The 16,250-nt window shown below is 37.6% G+C and overlaps 1 protein-coding gene across 1 annotated transcript; it reads right to left on the bottom strand.

Annotated features, from left to right (window-relative positions):
- Window positions 1-260: 260 nt before the first annotated feature.
- On the bottom strand, window positions 261-15,438 carry LOC122843121 (transcriptional repressor scratch 1-like). The gene is made up of 2 exons (XM_044137642.1): window positions 14,568-15,438; window positions 261-6,620 (listed from the first exon to the last, which is right to left on the bottom strand). Exons 1-2 carry the CDS (start codon window positions 14,683-14,685, stop codon window positions 5,845-5,847), a joined length of 894 nt encoding a protein of 297 aa, XP_043993577.1. The 5' UTR covers window positions 14,686-15,438; the 3' UTR covers window positions 261-5,844.
- Window positions 15,439-16,250: the final 812 nt, after the last annotated feature.

The following is a 16,250-nucleotide window of genomic DNA, read 5'->3' as shown; positions in this document are numbered from 1 at the left end:
GCAAACGCTGGTTTTACTTCTTACTTTGCGATGATTAACTCAGTCAGATTGTTTTGTTAAATTTCTTTTGAACAAATCAAACTAGTGAGACGAGAAACAGAAAATGGGTCTTCACAGACGACCTAAACAAAGGATCAAACTAACACAAAAAGTAGATCCCAGATCTAAAACCTACAAGAAAATACTTCAGGTGAACGCTAACGACGAGACAACAAGGAAGGGAACATGACTCTACATGAAAACACCCAACACTCCAGTTCTTTAAAGTAGCTTTTATTTAGGAAGTGAAACCAATTTTGAGTGTTTTCATTGTGCTTTACATCGTCACCAACCCAACTGGAGGTCCAAACAAACCTCAGAGGAAGAGCTTATAACAGGAAGCTTCAGTAAAAATAATCATCGTCGTCTTCGTCGTCATCCTAACTGTACAGATCTGTAGAAATAGTCCGACTCCAAAGTCACATCAGTTCGTTTGTTCAAGGCCGTTAGCTGCAAAATAGAGGCATTCTTGTTTGCTCTTAAAAAAGGTGTTGTGTTGATGCTTTCAGAAATATTTCCAAAAATGGCACAGCATTCTGCAAACTGGAGGCGTCACTTTTCTTTTTTTGTTGAATATTTTCTCATGTTATTAAAGGACAGTACAGCCTGTGTGTTGCCAGCATTATTTTTGTTTTGTTTTTTTGTTTTTTTTAACATTTTCTTCATCACACTAGAAAAGGGAAAAGGAGGTTGTTATTTCTACATACAAGGCATTTTCTACCTGATTCTAAACTCTTTCACTGTGCTACTACTTCTGACTCAAAAAGAGTTGTGAGATATAATTTGTAAGAGGAAGTGCTTTTATATAAGAATAGTTTAACTACCTTGTGGCTATAGTAGGCTACAGTAATTCATAGTAGAGTCTAAGTGTTCAGAGATGCTCTCTGGTGCTGAAATATTGACCATGTTTGTTCTTTCTGTTGTGAAAGACAGCAGCAAAGACAGAGTCGCACACTTTAACGTTTAGATCTGAAAAAAGTCCAATCTCAAATCTCTTCAAAGACTCAGAGACCCTCAATCAGCACAAACCGACTGCAAAGCTGCTCCTTGTCGAACTCTTAACAGTCTCATGTTACAGTCACAAACTTTAATACAGTTTATGGGAATTTTATGTGCTAAACAAACATTAAATTGGGCTCAACTGGAAGATGATTGAAGTGGAAAGATACATGCATTGTTTTTTTGGGGTTTTTTTAAATAAAAATTTTCTAATTAGTTTAGGGATTTGTATTTTCTCGTCTTAAATCCGAAACCACTAAATAAAATCTAGTTCAACCAAGTGGGAAGCCACTTAATTAGCAAACAGAATCCACCTATTTGTAATTTAATCTCAGTATAAACTACATCTGCCAATTGATTTTAAAAAGTACCAGATTAATCGCACTTTGTGATTAAAGATTAATTACTATGCCTAACTTTGCAATCTTGAAATATAAACACGGACAAATTTGTACAAGCCTGTCTAGCCGCAGTCTAACCTGTTAAAACGTAAGAAGTTATCTGATTAGTTTTTTTAGCTGCAGAAAGCTGGTAATGTCTCCCAGTACTTAACGCCGCTGAACACAAGTAGAAAATTTGTTCAGGGGAAAACTGACAGAAAAGATCCGTGATCTCACCCTGGATCAATATTTTAAAAAAAAAAACCTAGCCCTGCATGCACATTTTCAAAAAATCTTTTATCGTCTCAAACCCAACATGTCTGAAGATTCTCAGTTTTTTCTCAGGCTTTACAGGAAGTCGTTTTGTTTTAAACGTTAAATATCCAATAGAACTTGTGCGTTGAGGCGACAGTCGCTTGTCCAGGAAAACCACCGGCGTAATTTGTGCATGTGAAATGTGTAGCTTGTGTGTGTAGGTGTGCAACATGTGGGCTAGTGACGCAACACAAGAAACTTGAAAAATGTTAAACTTTTGTTAAACTTTCATCTTTTGTTGTCGTTTATCACACCCCAGGTGTCAGGACCACAACATGCTGCTGAACTACAAAACGCTCTGCTGGAGAAGCTCAGAAAGTTTTGGCTTTTAGGTCAAAATATCATCGATTAATCTAAGTTTTGCAACATGTGTGCTTTACAATTTTAATATTAATCTCATGTGTTAACGTTACCAGCCTTAGTATAAATACAGTTCTTCTGTGGAGACGTCAGAGGCTTTGCTTGAGAACGTTGGTGAACAAACAGTAGCACAACAGACGGGCCAGGGAGGAAGAGATGGAGAAGTTTCATTCATGCAAAAATGGAAACTGGCCGGTACATCCACAAACCTACCCAGACACGGTCAAGCTCTAAAGCTAACGGGCTGGAGGAGACTTTTAGTCAGAGAAGCAGCCAAGAGGCCCATGGTGAATCTGGAAGAGCTTCACAGATCCACAGCTCAGGTGAGAGAATCTGTGGACAGGATATGTTTTAGTCGTAAACTTTATCTGCCTTTATTTTACGACAGAAAACCTCAAGAACTCCTGATGGTTTACCAGGAGCAGCACAGGGTGTCATCAGGTGTATAAGACAATATAACCTGTTCATTTGACACTAAATTGTGCTTTTCTTAGCCTGCTTCCCAACTATTCTGTGTGGCAGAAAACAGTGCATTTCATACATTAAACAGAGCAGTTCTTAAGCATTTAAAGCAAGCAGGTTATAGTTGGAACTAAAATCAGGGCAGTTCTTTAAGTAAACTTGTTAGAAGCTGCAAATTACTAAGACTGCAAAAACAAAAACATTTTACCAAGTATTTTGTCTAGTTTCTAGTTCAAATATCTTATTACACCTGAAATGAGACAAAGTAACTTTTCAGTAAGATATGGGAGCTTGTTTTAAGTCAATAATTCCTTAATATTGATGCAAAGGTTCCAGTTAAATTGGTGGATTATTTCACTTATGACGAGACATTTTCCCCTTGTTATAAATGAAATAATCTGCAATTGCAACAAATACTTGATACTGACTTAAAAAAAGCTCTTATTTCTTGCTAAAAAATTACTCATGAGTAACTTTAGTATTTTTTCCATGTGTAATAAGAAAACAAGAAACTAGACTAAAAAATACTTTCTAATATTTTTTTACTTTTTACTGAACAACAACCCTAAACACACAAAGTTTAGATCAAGGCTTATACCCATGTTAGAATAACCCAAATCAAAGTTGAACCACAAAAATCAAGAGTCTGTGGCAAAACTTGAAAGTTGCTGCTCATTTATATTCTCAATTTGGTCAAATGAAGCTCCAGCTACTTTCCAAAGAAGAATTAGACGATATTTCAGTATGTAGATGTGTAAATGTGGTACAGATAAGCCAAAAAGCGACTTTTTAATTGCTTTGTTTTTTTTTCTAGCAAAGTTTTTCTACAAAGCATGTATTGTGTTCCTTCCACTTCATAACTTTGCATAAAATCCCAATAAAACACACCAAAAAGTTGTGGTTGTAACCTAATACAGTGTGGCGGAAGTTCAAGTTCATCCATGTTTCAGCACCAGAGATCTACCTTCTACTTTCTACAATATTTTAGAATATTAATACAAGTCAGGCAGTGCAAAAACCCACGTACAAAAAGACCCGGCCCAACTCAACCCGACCCAGAGCTCTCCAAATCAAGGAGCTGATTCATTTCTGTGAATCTCAGCAGCATTTAATAGCTTGCAGTAACACTAATGTGATCAAAAAGCTAATGATCCCATCATCTAATTTTGACAAGGAGGCTTTGTGACAGAGATTAAATACTTTTGGTTGCTGAGGTCTTATTGTAAATATTTAAAGAATCCCCAATTAGGAAAAAGTCCAGAAAGATTTCCCTGGAGTCGCAGCAGAAACACAGTTCCTGTAAATTTAGAGCTCTTATCCTAACCCATCTATTATTCAACGCTTTGTTCGCTAACTCCCTGAAATTTAATTTCTTGCAACTATGTAGAATAAAAGTAGTTGAACGTTTAAAAAACTTACAAGCAGCTATGACCAGCGCTTCTTTGAACATATCATGCATTATTGCTCAGTCGGATGTGAACAGAATATTGCCCCCGTCAGAAAAGCTGCTTCACTTGCCTCTTATCTAAGCAGTTTGGCAAAAAAATATATTAAAAAATTGGCATAGTTTCTGTTATTTAGACTGCTTTTTTTTTTTTCTTTTCTTTTTTTTTTGCATGCAAAGGTTTTGGATACTTAAAGTGGCAAAAATAAAAAAGGTACTCAACGTTTACAAAGTGTCAAATGCTTTGGCATATTTGTAACAAAGGCAAAATACTGCAATAAAGTGCAAAATAATACAAGATAAACAAACAAATAAATAAATAAATAAATAATTTTAAAACACTGGAAAAGGTTTAACCCTATTAAAGGAATGAAAGACATTTTTAATGTCCGTATTCCTTTTGAATAATGACAAATAAATAATGAAAAAAAACATATAAACATTAGATTTAGGCATTAAGAGAACATCATTTTGGAGCAGCCTGATGGCTTACTTTGTGTTTTGTGCTAATATTTAACCAGAGGATCATTTTACTTACAGAGGATAATTTTTACTTTTTCAGAAGCCAATTGGCATTAAATATTAAAAAGAACTTAAGGTTTTTTTCTGCCACTTCTATATTTTCAATGCATTTTTAGGAAAAGTGGGTCTTACTCGTTTTCACAACTGTGAAACAAGTCCTTGTGGTTTGTGTGGAAATCATTGTGGTTCAACGATATGAAAGCATGTTGTAGTGTAAGAGAATATAATAGATACTCTGACTTAATGGACTTAAAGTTGTTCCTAGCAATTCAATTTAAAAAGTGAAACTCATAAAATGTATAGATTTATTACACAGAGAACAATATACACTAATTTGTTTGTACATTTTGATTTCAGACACATCTGTCCATGGAAGTTACTGGATCACCTGAATTCAATGATCTGTCTGAATATAACAAATTTAAAATTCCTATTTCTGCTCATTATGATGAACCTGATTTATCTCAAATTAAATCCATACTGTGTTACTTGTGCACAATTTTCTGCTAAATGTTTTCCTTCCACTCAATTTTGGATGCTTGCATCATTCTGTGAACAATCAGCTTTTTGTGCAGTGACTTTTTGTGGCTTATTCTCCATATGGAAGATTGATGATTGTCTGAAGTGTAATTAGAAAGTCTACCAAGATTTTTTAGGCCAAAACCTACATTTCTCCATTAAAAATCACGTAATATGAGAAGGTCAATTTTGGGTTTTTATTTTCTTCATACTATAGTCATCAAATACTTTATATATATCACTCCATGTGTAATTAATCTACATAATGTATGAGTTTCATTTTTGTTTGTAATTTTTACCATAAAAAGCCGAACACTGATTATTCTTCTGATTCATTTGCATTTTCTTGCAAGCTTCAGTTTCACTGAAAACAAGACACAAGAATTATCCTTAGATCATGAATCTTTGTGTCTGAAAAAGCTGAAAATAATTTGTTAAGATGGTGGATTCTATGCTTGATCACATAAACTCTGAGAAAAGACAGAGACGTGGAGGAGCAATTGTGCTTTTGTGTCGTTTCCTCGTTGGTAGAAAAACATCTGACGCGGATTGATATGGACACAAATAGATCTCAAAATATGATGCACTAGATGTGCTGTGCTTTAGTTTACCTCACTGGGGGATAAATCCTATCAGGTTCTCTCAAGTTTTTTAATAAACCTTCAAATAAAAATAACTGATAGGTCTGCGAAATGAGAAAAAAAAACTTCTCCTTTGTTGCACTCTGGTTAATCTTTTGGAGTAAAGCAGAAGAAATCGGATGTAAGTTAAGTAAATAAACCCTAGATGTGCTTTCAGAGTCTCTTATTCACTCAATGAGCTCAGTGGGGAAAAAGCCCCCTTAAAGCATGCAGACTCGTAGTGCTTGTTCAGGTAACTCTTGAGCGCAAACGTCTTGTTGCACCGCTTGCACTTGTAATGCTTGAAGGCTGAGTGAGTCTGCATGTGGGCACGCAGGTTCGATCGGTCAGCAAAGGCTTTCCCACAGTGCGCGCAACCGAAGGGCTTCTCTCCGGTGTGCGAGCGCATGTGACCCTGCAGCAGCCACGGTCGGCTGAACGCTTTCCCGCACACGTCGCACTTGTGCTTGAGGTCGTGGGTGAGCAGGTGCATTGCCATGGCGGGCATGGAGACGTACACTTTCCCACACGTCGGGCACTTCTTGGCCATCTTGCTGTCGATGCTTCTGTGCGTCTGCTTGTGTCGGCTCAAGTTGGAGGATGTGGCGTAGGTTTTGCCGCACTCGCTGCATGTGTGCCTCTGGGTTGCCCCTCGTGGGCTTGCCGCTGCTTTTCTTCGTGACCGTCCATCCATGATGAAAAACGCGTCTACTGAGTATCCTTCGCTCACGGCGGCGTCTCCGTTAATGTACCCGCCGGCTGAGGACGAGACCTCAGACCTCGGACTGTCCGGCTGGTCCGAGTCCCCATGGATGTCGCTGTGGATACCTGAATAGGTGTTGTTAATGTGGCCGTAGATGATTGATGAGTGGCTCGGCGAGGGCACTTTAGAGATGACTGAGGAATCACTTCCCACCACGTCTTCATAGGGATTCGGACTTAGATAATCACTGACGTAATCTAAGGAAACAAAACACATTAGTCATCATGGAGGGAGGAATGATCAGACATTAAAATCTGGGTTGTAATTTTTGTAATGCATCCAACTCTTGTGCTTTTGGTTGTGGGAATCTTCCTTATATTACCAAAAAAATCCAACTACAGAACACCAAACAAGATGTGGACTGCAAAAACACAAAATCTCAAAGGACTTTTTGGTCTAGTGTACACTTGAAATAAGACAAATCGGTTTTGATAACTAGGATCACTTTAAAAGTATGATTAATGTATAGATTAAAATTACTTTAACTTCAAGATGAGGTGTGAATTGGCACCACATAAATAAAAGGAATCAAATTAAAACTCAACTTTGCTACTAATTACTGTTTACTTGTCCCTCAGTTTAAAATACTTGCCTCAAACCTGGGGATGTTGCTTCAATATGTTCACATAAGTTTCATGATGCTGTTTAATTTCTGAGGTGTATCAATCAGCATAACAAACATGATACAACCAATTCCATAATTTACAATTCCTACAGTGTTCACAGGTTTTTAAACTTCTTTCATTCCTATCCAAATGTACCGAAGATATGATCAAACATTTCACCTTTAGTTTAATCAAGCCACAACATAAAGCTCTGAAAAAAAAAAAAAAAGTCCACTGCACTGAACCCCATTGAAAACCACCTGGTTATTCCACCAAATATTGATTTCTAAACTCTTCCTGAGTTAGAACATTAGTTTTGTTGTTTCTAAATGAATATAAACTTGTTTTCTTTGCATCATTTGAGGTCTGAAAGCATTGCATCTTTTTGTTATTTTGACCATTTTTCATTTTCTGCAAATAAATACTAAACTTTTGCTTGGGATTTCAGATACATGTTGTCAGTAGTTCATAAGAACAGTGTTAATTTTTGCTCAAACATTTACCTATAAAGAGTAAAATCAGAGAAACTGATCATTTTAAATGGTCTCTTATTTTTTCCAGGGCTGTATATCTCCAAAAATTCAGTTAGTGTCACTAAATGTACTGACACTGTGATCTAGATTTATGACTGAGTGACTTTTCAGCCTATAAGTATAGAGGACTGGTTTCACTGTGGATATTAATGCCTTAGCCAGTTTATTGACAAGGTATTTTAGTTTCGTTCTGGTGTTAATAAGAACATCTGCACACAAAACATGCTGTTTAAACTTTTGTGTAATTGTTTAAAACAATGGATGTTGCACCTTGAACACACAACCCAAACCTGACTTTCCCTTCCTGATTTTTTTTGCTTATTTCCACATCAAAGAAGTGTTTGACATGTTGGCTTTAACTTTGGCTACATTCACTGCTGCAGCCTGATGTGACACAATCCCGAATTTTCTTTTGTCAAATTTGATATTTTTTGCCGTGGTCGTTCACACTTCGCGTTCTCCAGTGTGACCTGAAAGTGTCCCGCATGCGCAGTAGGGGGCGCATTAGCGTCACTGTGCTCAGTGTTCTGCCAACCGCCATAAAAAGAAGAAGTGCTCAGTGTTTACGAAAGTAAACATGGATTCTAGTTTAGACATTTGAAGTTGTTGTCCGACCGGAGCCAGCATATTAACAACTCAATCCTCATTATCATCCTTCATGGTTGTTATTTTTCTTCCCGTTTGGGCGGATTGGGACGCAGAGTAGTGACGTTGGTCGAGTATCTGTGACGTCCAGGATCTGGCTGATAGGATTCAGGTCACGTTTGAAAAAATCAGATACTATCGGATATCAAGTGGCCTGGGTCGCATTACAAAAAAAATCTGATCTGTGTTGTTCATACTGTTATAAAAAAAAATTCAGATATGAGTTGCATTAAGGCAAAAAAAATAATCTGAATCACTTTGGGCTGCAGTGTGAAGCAGCCTTTGATTCTTACTTTTATGCCTGAAAGAATCAGTTGATTGATTGTTTCTACTGATTAAAAAAAATGCAATTCTGAATCCTCCAGTCAAAAGTTTTATTTTTTTTAAAGAAAAGAAAAGTTTCACCAGAGGTAAAAATAACTTTTGAAAAATTGCCTCTCTTTATTGTAAGCTAAATATATAGAAATAAGGATGAATTAAGACTTCTGAGCGTAAACAAATGCTGTGTAAGAATGAATCACACTCAAATTAAACGCAGATCACTTAATTTATTATTAATAAAACACTGAGTTACAGCCTGCTATCTGATTTTAAACTGCGATCAGATGAGTTGTGCTTCCAAGACCATATTTTATCTTTTCTTTGTGCCTTTTTCTTTTGGGAAAGAACCAGGAAATGGAGAACTTTGCTGTATTTATAGAGGGACTAAAATGCTTTTATGCCTTTGGCAGCACTGAATAGACACTTTCCGACCCTCTGTAGGAAATCTTTATTTTTCATAGAAGGGTTCAGTAAGCACACTTGCTCCTCATCAGCTGCACCTTTCCTGACAGGTCCACCGCCTCACACCGTCACACCCTGGGGCTGTCAGAGCTTCGGCTGTTGTAACATAGACCATCTCTATTACAGCAGATGGGAGGTCTAATGCTCAGTGGGAGCGCCGATACTGACAGTCCTCCTCTTGAGCTAAACTGCAAGTACATCTGCCTGGAGATCCACAGATTCCCCCGGCCTTGCTCTGCATTTTTCTGCACAGCTCTTGACAAATCGGATCAATTATTTCTTAGTGAGTTTTGATGTTGGCTGCTTCATTATTTCTATTATTGGCTTGAGCTCAACAGGCTGAACTCGAACAGACGCAAAGAGAAAGACTGGTCGCTAATAACCCACAGCCACAACTCCTGTGGATCTGCCGATCAATAGCTCTCCATTTCAATTAGCACTCTGTGGGCATTAAGACACAGACAGCAGAGGAGATACTGTTGCTGGTAATATAATTTCATGATGCAGTTCTGAGAAAAGCTCAGATGTTGATCGATATTACGACCTGGAGAAGGGAGACGAATGGAAAAGAGAAAGAAATAAAAATGAATGAAAAAGAAAGAAAGGATTTTACACTTTTTATGGTAATTGTGGTTTTGTGTTTTGGCAGGGTGGCACTGCTCTCTTTCTAATTTAACCTTTTAAATGTAATTAAGACAGAGTAAAAACAGGAAGATGGAGGAAAGAATGGTGAGGTGTGGAGGAAAGACTGAAAGTCATGAATCATAAATATTCTATCACTGCACTCTCACTGTGTGTGTGTGTGTGTGTGTGTTTCCTGATTTATAGAGCATGAATAAAGTTTTTGAAACATGATCATGTGTTTCTTTTTGAGCTTTATTTAATTAGGTATGTCATCTAAGAAAAGCTCCTGGCCTGAACTGACATCCTTTCAGCATCTCATCTACAGGGAAATTGGCCAGAAGCCTTTTTTGTTTGTTTGTTTTGTGTCATTTATTCATTTATTTATTTTCATTTTTACTCTGCTTTGTAGCTTAGGCATATAGTGTGGTGGGTCTGGTTGCCCTGAAGTATTGAAACAGAAAAAACTGTTTTAATAAATATGTAAAAAAATAAAAAAATATTGCGAACAAAAGCTACATATAAGCAAGTCAATGCTAATGCCTCAAGCTACTTCATTTGACTTTCTCATTTTGCTAACCAGCTGTTGCTAAAATTACCAGCTAATCAGCTAGTAAGAATAACATCGCATTAGCATGTTGTTCAGCATGCTAATGCAAACATTAGTAAATTGATGCTACTACACCAAACTAATGTAATGTTGGCTAATTCTAGCAATAGCATGCTAATGCTAATGTTAGAAAACTTATAATACTACACTAAACTAATGTAATGTGTGCTAATTCTATTATCAGCACACATTGCATTAGTTTAGTGTAGTACGAAATTTGTTTAGTGTAGTAATTTATTTTAGTGTAGAATTAAATTTGCAAACATTAGCTTACTAATATTAATCTTTCTAAATTGACAATTGTACACTAAACTAATGTAATGCATGCTAATGCTAATGTTAGCAAATTGACAATTGTACACTAAACTAATGTAATGTATGCTAATGCTAGCATTAGCACACCACTACACTAAACTAATGTAATGTGGGCTAATTCTAATGTAAAAACCTATTAACTTAAAATGTGGTATTGTTAAATATGTTAAGGTTTACATTTTTATACTAATACTTAGGTCCGCAACTGAATAGATCCAAGCTCATAAACATTAGCTTGGATTGTTTATTCCAAGCTAATGTTTGCAGGCTAATGCTCATGCTAACAGTTTTTTATCTTAAAAATATTTCAGAGTTGTTGAGCCTACAAAGGCTTACATTAGTATGCTAACACTCCATAACTATATAGTGCAATTTTTATATTCTTTAACAAAATAGACTTGTAGCATAACACTTTTCACAGATGGAAATGCGTCTTTTTCTGCCAAAAGAGATTCTTTTTAATGTGTATTACATATTTCCTATGAGTGTTACAAAAAACAAGATCAAGTGTAGGTTCACAGAGAAATGATTAGTCATTATGTACTCCAGTGCAGATGCCAGCAATGAGCATAAAAATGACTCACATTGACAGCAGCTGGCACATCCCAGATAGACCACAAGAGACCCAAATGATGGCAGTCAGTGAAAATTGTACAATGACGTCACCAAACAGTGGATGACTCATAGATATACTGAACAGCATTAAGACCACTTGGTAGTTTGTAAGACGTTACATTTTGTTTTGTTTTCATGTCAAACTCTTTGTAACTCATGTTGGTTCTGTATGTGTACCAAACTGTTTGTATTTGACCTGTTTAACATGTTTTCACAACCAGAGTAGATACAGCTGCAGTCCACGCTCATTTGTCTAATAACTGTCAAAACGAACTTTATTTTGATGTATTTGACTATTAGTTACACATGCAAGCAGTGTCTGAACTGCTAGGAGAAAAAGGTTAAGAAAATGTTAAGTTATGCTGTTTTTCCACACTGGAGAATGCCTGAGAAAATGTGCTGTCTCAGAGAAATTATGACAAAAATAAGACCTGACTTCTCCCTGTTATTCAGTTTTTATGTAAAAAAAAAAATAAAAATAAAAAATTATGTAACCGCTGCTTTTGTTTCCTCAGTATCAGAACTCTGTCTCTTTCTGTTTGTCTTTATCTTCATCCGTGTCTCTTCTGTATTCATTTCAAAGTACCTTTGCAGCATTAGAGCTGAAAGCAATTTTAAATGCTTATTAAAGTTTAAATACCCATCCCAAAGATGAGTGTTTCCTCTTATATGTGTGCTTAAAGTGTAAAGAATTAGAAAGGGAAAAAGAATAAAAGGATGAAATAGAAAATGAGAGAAAAGGGGGGAAAAAAGCTGCAAGCCACAATTTATTTTTTGATCCAAACCAACAGCGACTGATGCACACTTGTGTGCTTTGGACACTTGTAGGTCACTGTGTGTGTGTGCACATGTGTGTGAGTTTGATGCTGTGCACTCAGCTGTGCAAGCTGGCTGGGAAATGTGCCGAGTTGACAGAAACACAGTGATGCGAGTGTGTGCTTCTGTGCAAGCAACAAGCTGCAGCTCAACATCTTGTTATATTTATAACAGTGGATAATTTCTGGAGTCTTTACGTGTTCGCCTTCAAGCTGCTGTTGTTGTCGCAGGTTTCTGCTCTCCACTTCGCCATCTGAGCGCCTGAGATGTCTTCTTCGTACATTTGACCTTGCTACAATGTGAACCTAACCAGGCTGCACGAACACAATTACATGCCGGTGGTGGAACAAAACTCAGTCAGCTCTTTCAAACTGCGGTTATTTCCCCACTAGAGGGCAGAAAAGAGCTGACGGAAACGAAACCAAAGCACAAAATAACCCCATAAAGGGATTTAACAAACGATTGGCTGTTATTTTCATCCCAGTAAAGACTCATTTGTTCACTCACCGATGTTCGCTTCCTATCTGGCCTATTCTTTCTCAGTTTGACATATGGTGCTGCTTATCAGACCTTGTGTGCTGGAAACAGCTGCCTGCTCAGTGGCCTAATAAATCAGCAGAGGGCTCCGCCACAAAAGATGGTCCAAGTAATTTCTATGTATCACAATGCCTCATAACATTCTTCTAACTGCCTCTTCTTCTTTTTGGTGTTTGCCAAGCAGTTTTATTTATTTATTTATTTATTTTACAATTTTCCTAGCACAAATCAACCATAATCGCTTTTAAACATATTTCGACCCAACTTCAAAACTAACATCAGGATCCAGTTAACTTTTTTTCTTTGTGAAACCCATATTTTTGTTTCTTACAACATTATTAATTTAAAATTAACAAATTAAATTTTGTCTTAGTTTCTACGGGATGATTTCTTGATTTTAACAAATGTTTCTATTTTCATTTCATACAACAGGCACTGATGTGGTTTCACTGGACAGGTTTGACTCATTTTTCACTGATATTTTTGCTCAGTGTTGAAGAGATTCGTCAGCCTTTCCTCCTGCATCGTATTTAGCCTGCAGAGTATCCAGGATTATGCAGCGTGTGGCAACCATTTGCAGTCAATAGGGATGTGGAAAATAAAACAGAAATCTTGGGAAAACACTTCCAGGGTCTGGAGGACCATCATGTGAGGAACATAACATTTAGCAGAACAACAGGGAATCCCAATGCCTGCACACTGGTGACATAATATAGTAACAGAATCATTTAATACAGTTTGCTGCAAATATCGCACTGTGATTATGTTTTTTCTAATTAGCTAAACATAATATATCCTCTTTAGTGTACACAATTTGCACTTGCAATCTTAAATAATATACCATAGAGGCTTAATGAGAGAGAATCAGAAACTTTACAAGTAGCTAATTTTTCAACCTGTTCTGTAAAAATCTGATATATAAATCCACACACATTGCTTATGCCTCTGGCTGACTCCGCAAACAGTGACACACTTTTTTTCACAAAGACTCTGTGAGTACGCCAAAGTGTGAAATGTGTGAATTTGCCTGTAAAAAGCCAAATCAGTCCACATCTCACAGGAGGAGGGATTGCTGCAAAGCCAATCACTAGATGCAATCGCCTGAGCTTGTTCAGCTCTCAATGCACTTTGCAAGAAAAACAGGCCCAATTTATTTCAAATTACACAGTAACATTGAATAAATTAACCAAATACAAAAACAATCTATTAGATTGAATAAGGCGCAGTTCAATCCGATCCCAAATTTCATACAAGGTACTCTAATTCAGATTATAATCTCAAACATTAGTCAGTTGCATCAAGTTATTGTCAAAACTTCTTATCCGTTAGCATTTGGCTTCATCTTGTGTTGGACCGATTGGTTTGAATATTTCTGGATCTGTAGCAGGTCTGGATCTGAACTCCAGTTGGTCGTAAATGAAAATATAGATGTCCGTTTTCTCCTGTTTCTTTGCTTTATGTTGTAGATTTTTGGCTTTGAGCTGAAATGCATGTTTCGTATCGAACTGAGTTTAAATATTACAGATAAATTAAACGATGCCGCCGCAGCAACGACCCAGAAATGATCCACAGCAGAGACCAACCACCTGGAATACACTTAGTTTTGCTTGCATGTAACTTTTTTTTCTCCCCTCATCTGCAGATGTTAGGCATGCATTTCTCTGTGCACATCTAAAAATACATCCAAGGAAAGCACTGTGTAAGAAATCTCCATGGGAAGTGGGGGTTGTTGTTTTTTTCATTTATGTTTACCCTGAGGACATACCTTTGAGAATTGTGACCACAACAAGGTCAACCTGATTTATTTACCCAATAGTCTCAAAATGCATACCTTAATCTCTAACTGCAAACCGTGGTCTTAAAATCTCTATGAATACTTTACATTTCACTGACTTGAATTTGATGTATATTTTGTGCTTAGACCCAGGTTTGACCCTTTTTTCCTACTCCTTCTCAATCCGTCATGACTAACGCTTAAAACCTGGGTATTAAAAGTGGCTGGTGTGTGTGTGTGTGTGTGTGTGTGTGTGTGTGTGTGTGTGTGTGTGTGTGTGTGTGACTAACCTTTGTCATGATTGTGGAACCGCAGACTGAGCTCCTCTCTCCGGCTGTAGGAGGTCTCCAGTGCAGCAGCAGAGAAGTCGTCCAGTTTGACTTTCTTCACTAAGAAAGACCGAGGCATGGTGGGACAGTCGCTGCTCCTGCGCTCATACGATTAACACACGCTTTTCTTCTCTTCCCTAATCCTCTTAAGTCTGCACCCAGTGATGGGAATCAGTTGATTTTTCGCATATAATTTAATCTCTTGGCTTCCTATAGCGTCGAATTCAAAAGTAGAGACATTATTTTTAGTGTTTCTCCTGTGCTTCTTTGTTTTCAGCAACAACAAAAAAAAAGTGTTTTATAGTTAAAACCTAGCTCTGGAAGACCAGTGGAACTCCAGTTGGTCGTAAATGAAAATTTAAATGTCCCTTTTCTCCTGTTTGTTAGCTTTACGCTGTAGATTTTTGGTATTTAACTCCGTGCATGTTTCAGCACCGGACAGCTCCTCTCCTCCTGCCCGCTCCGCTCCGGCAGAGTCAGAGTCACAAACTGGCGAGGAAAAACAAGCTGAAAATCCAAAACGTGAGCCAACCACTGAGGTTTATGTCTCTCAAAACCAAAATGAACAAAAGCAGAACGCGAGCGGCGAGTTGTGACTGTTTGCAGAGTGGCGTAAAAATTAGATTAAAAGGTTTCACAAAGAAAGCAGCCGAGTCCAAAAAAACGTCTCAAAACCTTCGTGGGGGTTTTACTTCTCAGATGGCATCGCAGCTCCTTGTGAAATATTGCTTTTTACTGCTGGAAGACCAGAAACAGAGTATCGGATCGCTCCCCTCTCTTTGCCTTCCTTTCTCGTTACGTTTTTCTCCTTATCGGAGCTGCAGCTCTCTCTGACGCCTGAGACCAGCTGTTGCGGCTTTAAAGGACGAGAGAAAGAGAGAGAGAGTGAGAGAGAGAGAGAGAGAGAGAGAGAGAGAGAGAGAGAGAGAGAGAGAGAGAGAGAGAGAGGGAGAGAGAGCTCCTTTCTCCATCAAAGAAAAATAAGAGCATCTTGTCTTCTGGGACCAGCAGCCGTGGAAGTCGAGGAGTTGGTTTAATTAGACACATTTAGTTCCCCACTCACGCTGGTTTTTATTAAAGCGAAACTAAAAAGTGGAGGTACATCTTTTGGTCACAAAAGCATGTTTTAAACGTGTTTAGATAAATGTGGTTGGCATTATCGCGTGCTTTACATATTAAGTGCAAGTTAATAGCGATGGAGTCAGTGTGATATAATCATAAACAGCTTTGCTAGCTTCATAAACACTGCACAATTTCCTACAATATTTTTCCTTAACAGCAGAGGGCGCTACTAAAATGTAACGCCAAGAAGCTAAGCTGATATTGTTACGACTGGCGTGGTAAAGTTAATTATGCAAACAAGACTGTGCAGGTGCCAGTCCCTGATTGGCTGCCAGAAGACGCCGGAAACGTCCAATTGGTGGCCTCCCGGAAGTGACGGATATAAAAGCTGCTGACCCGGACTTCCTGCCATCCATTCTTGGTTCATCTCAACCAGACACACTGTGTGTTTGTTTGTTTGTTTGTTTGTTTGTTTGTTTGTTTGTTTGTTTGTTTGTTTGTTTGTTTGTTTGTTTGTTTGTTTGTTAACATCTTGTAAAGTTCTTGGAGTTGTAGGAGTGAGCTGCTGTTTGTTTGCTTAGT

This window comes from Gambusia affinis, linkage group LG14 (genome assembly GCF_019740435.1).
Source record: "Gambusia affinis linkage group LG14, SWU_Gaff_1.0, whole genome shotgun sequence".
NCBI lineage: Eukaryota > Metazoa > Chordata > Actinopteri > Cyprinodontiformes > Poeciliidae > Gambusia > Gambusia affinis.
The sequence above is the reverse complement of the archived record's forward strand: the minus strand, read 5'-3'. Positions and strand labels throughout refer to the sequence as shown.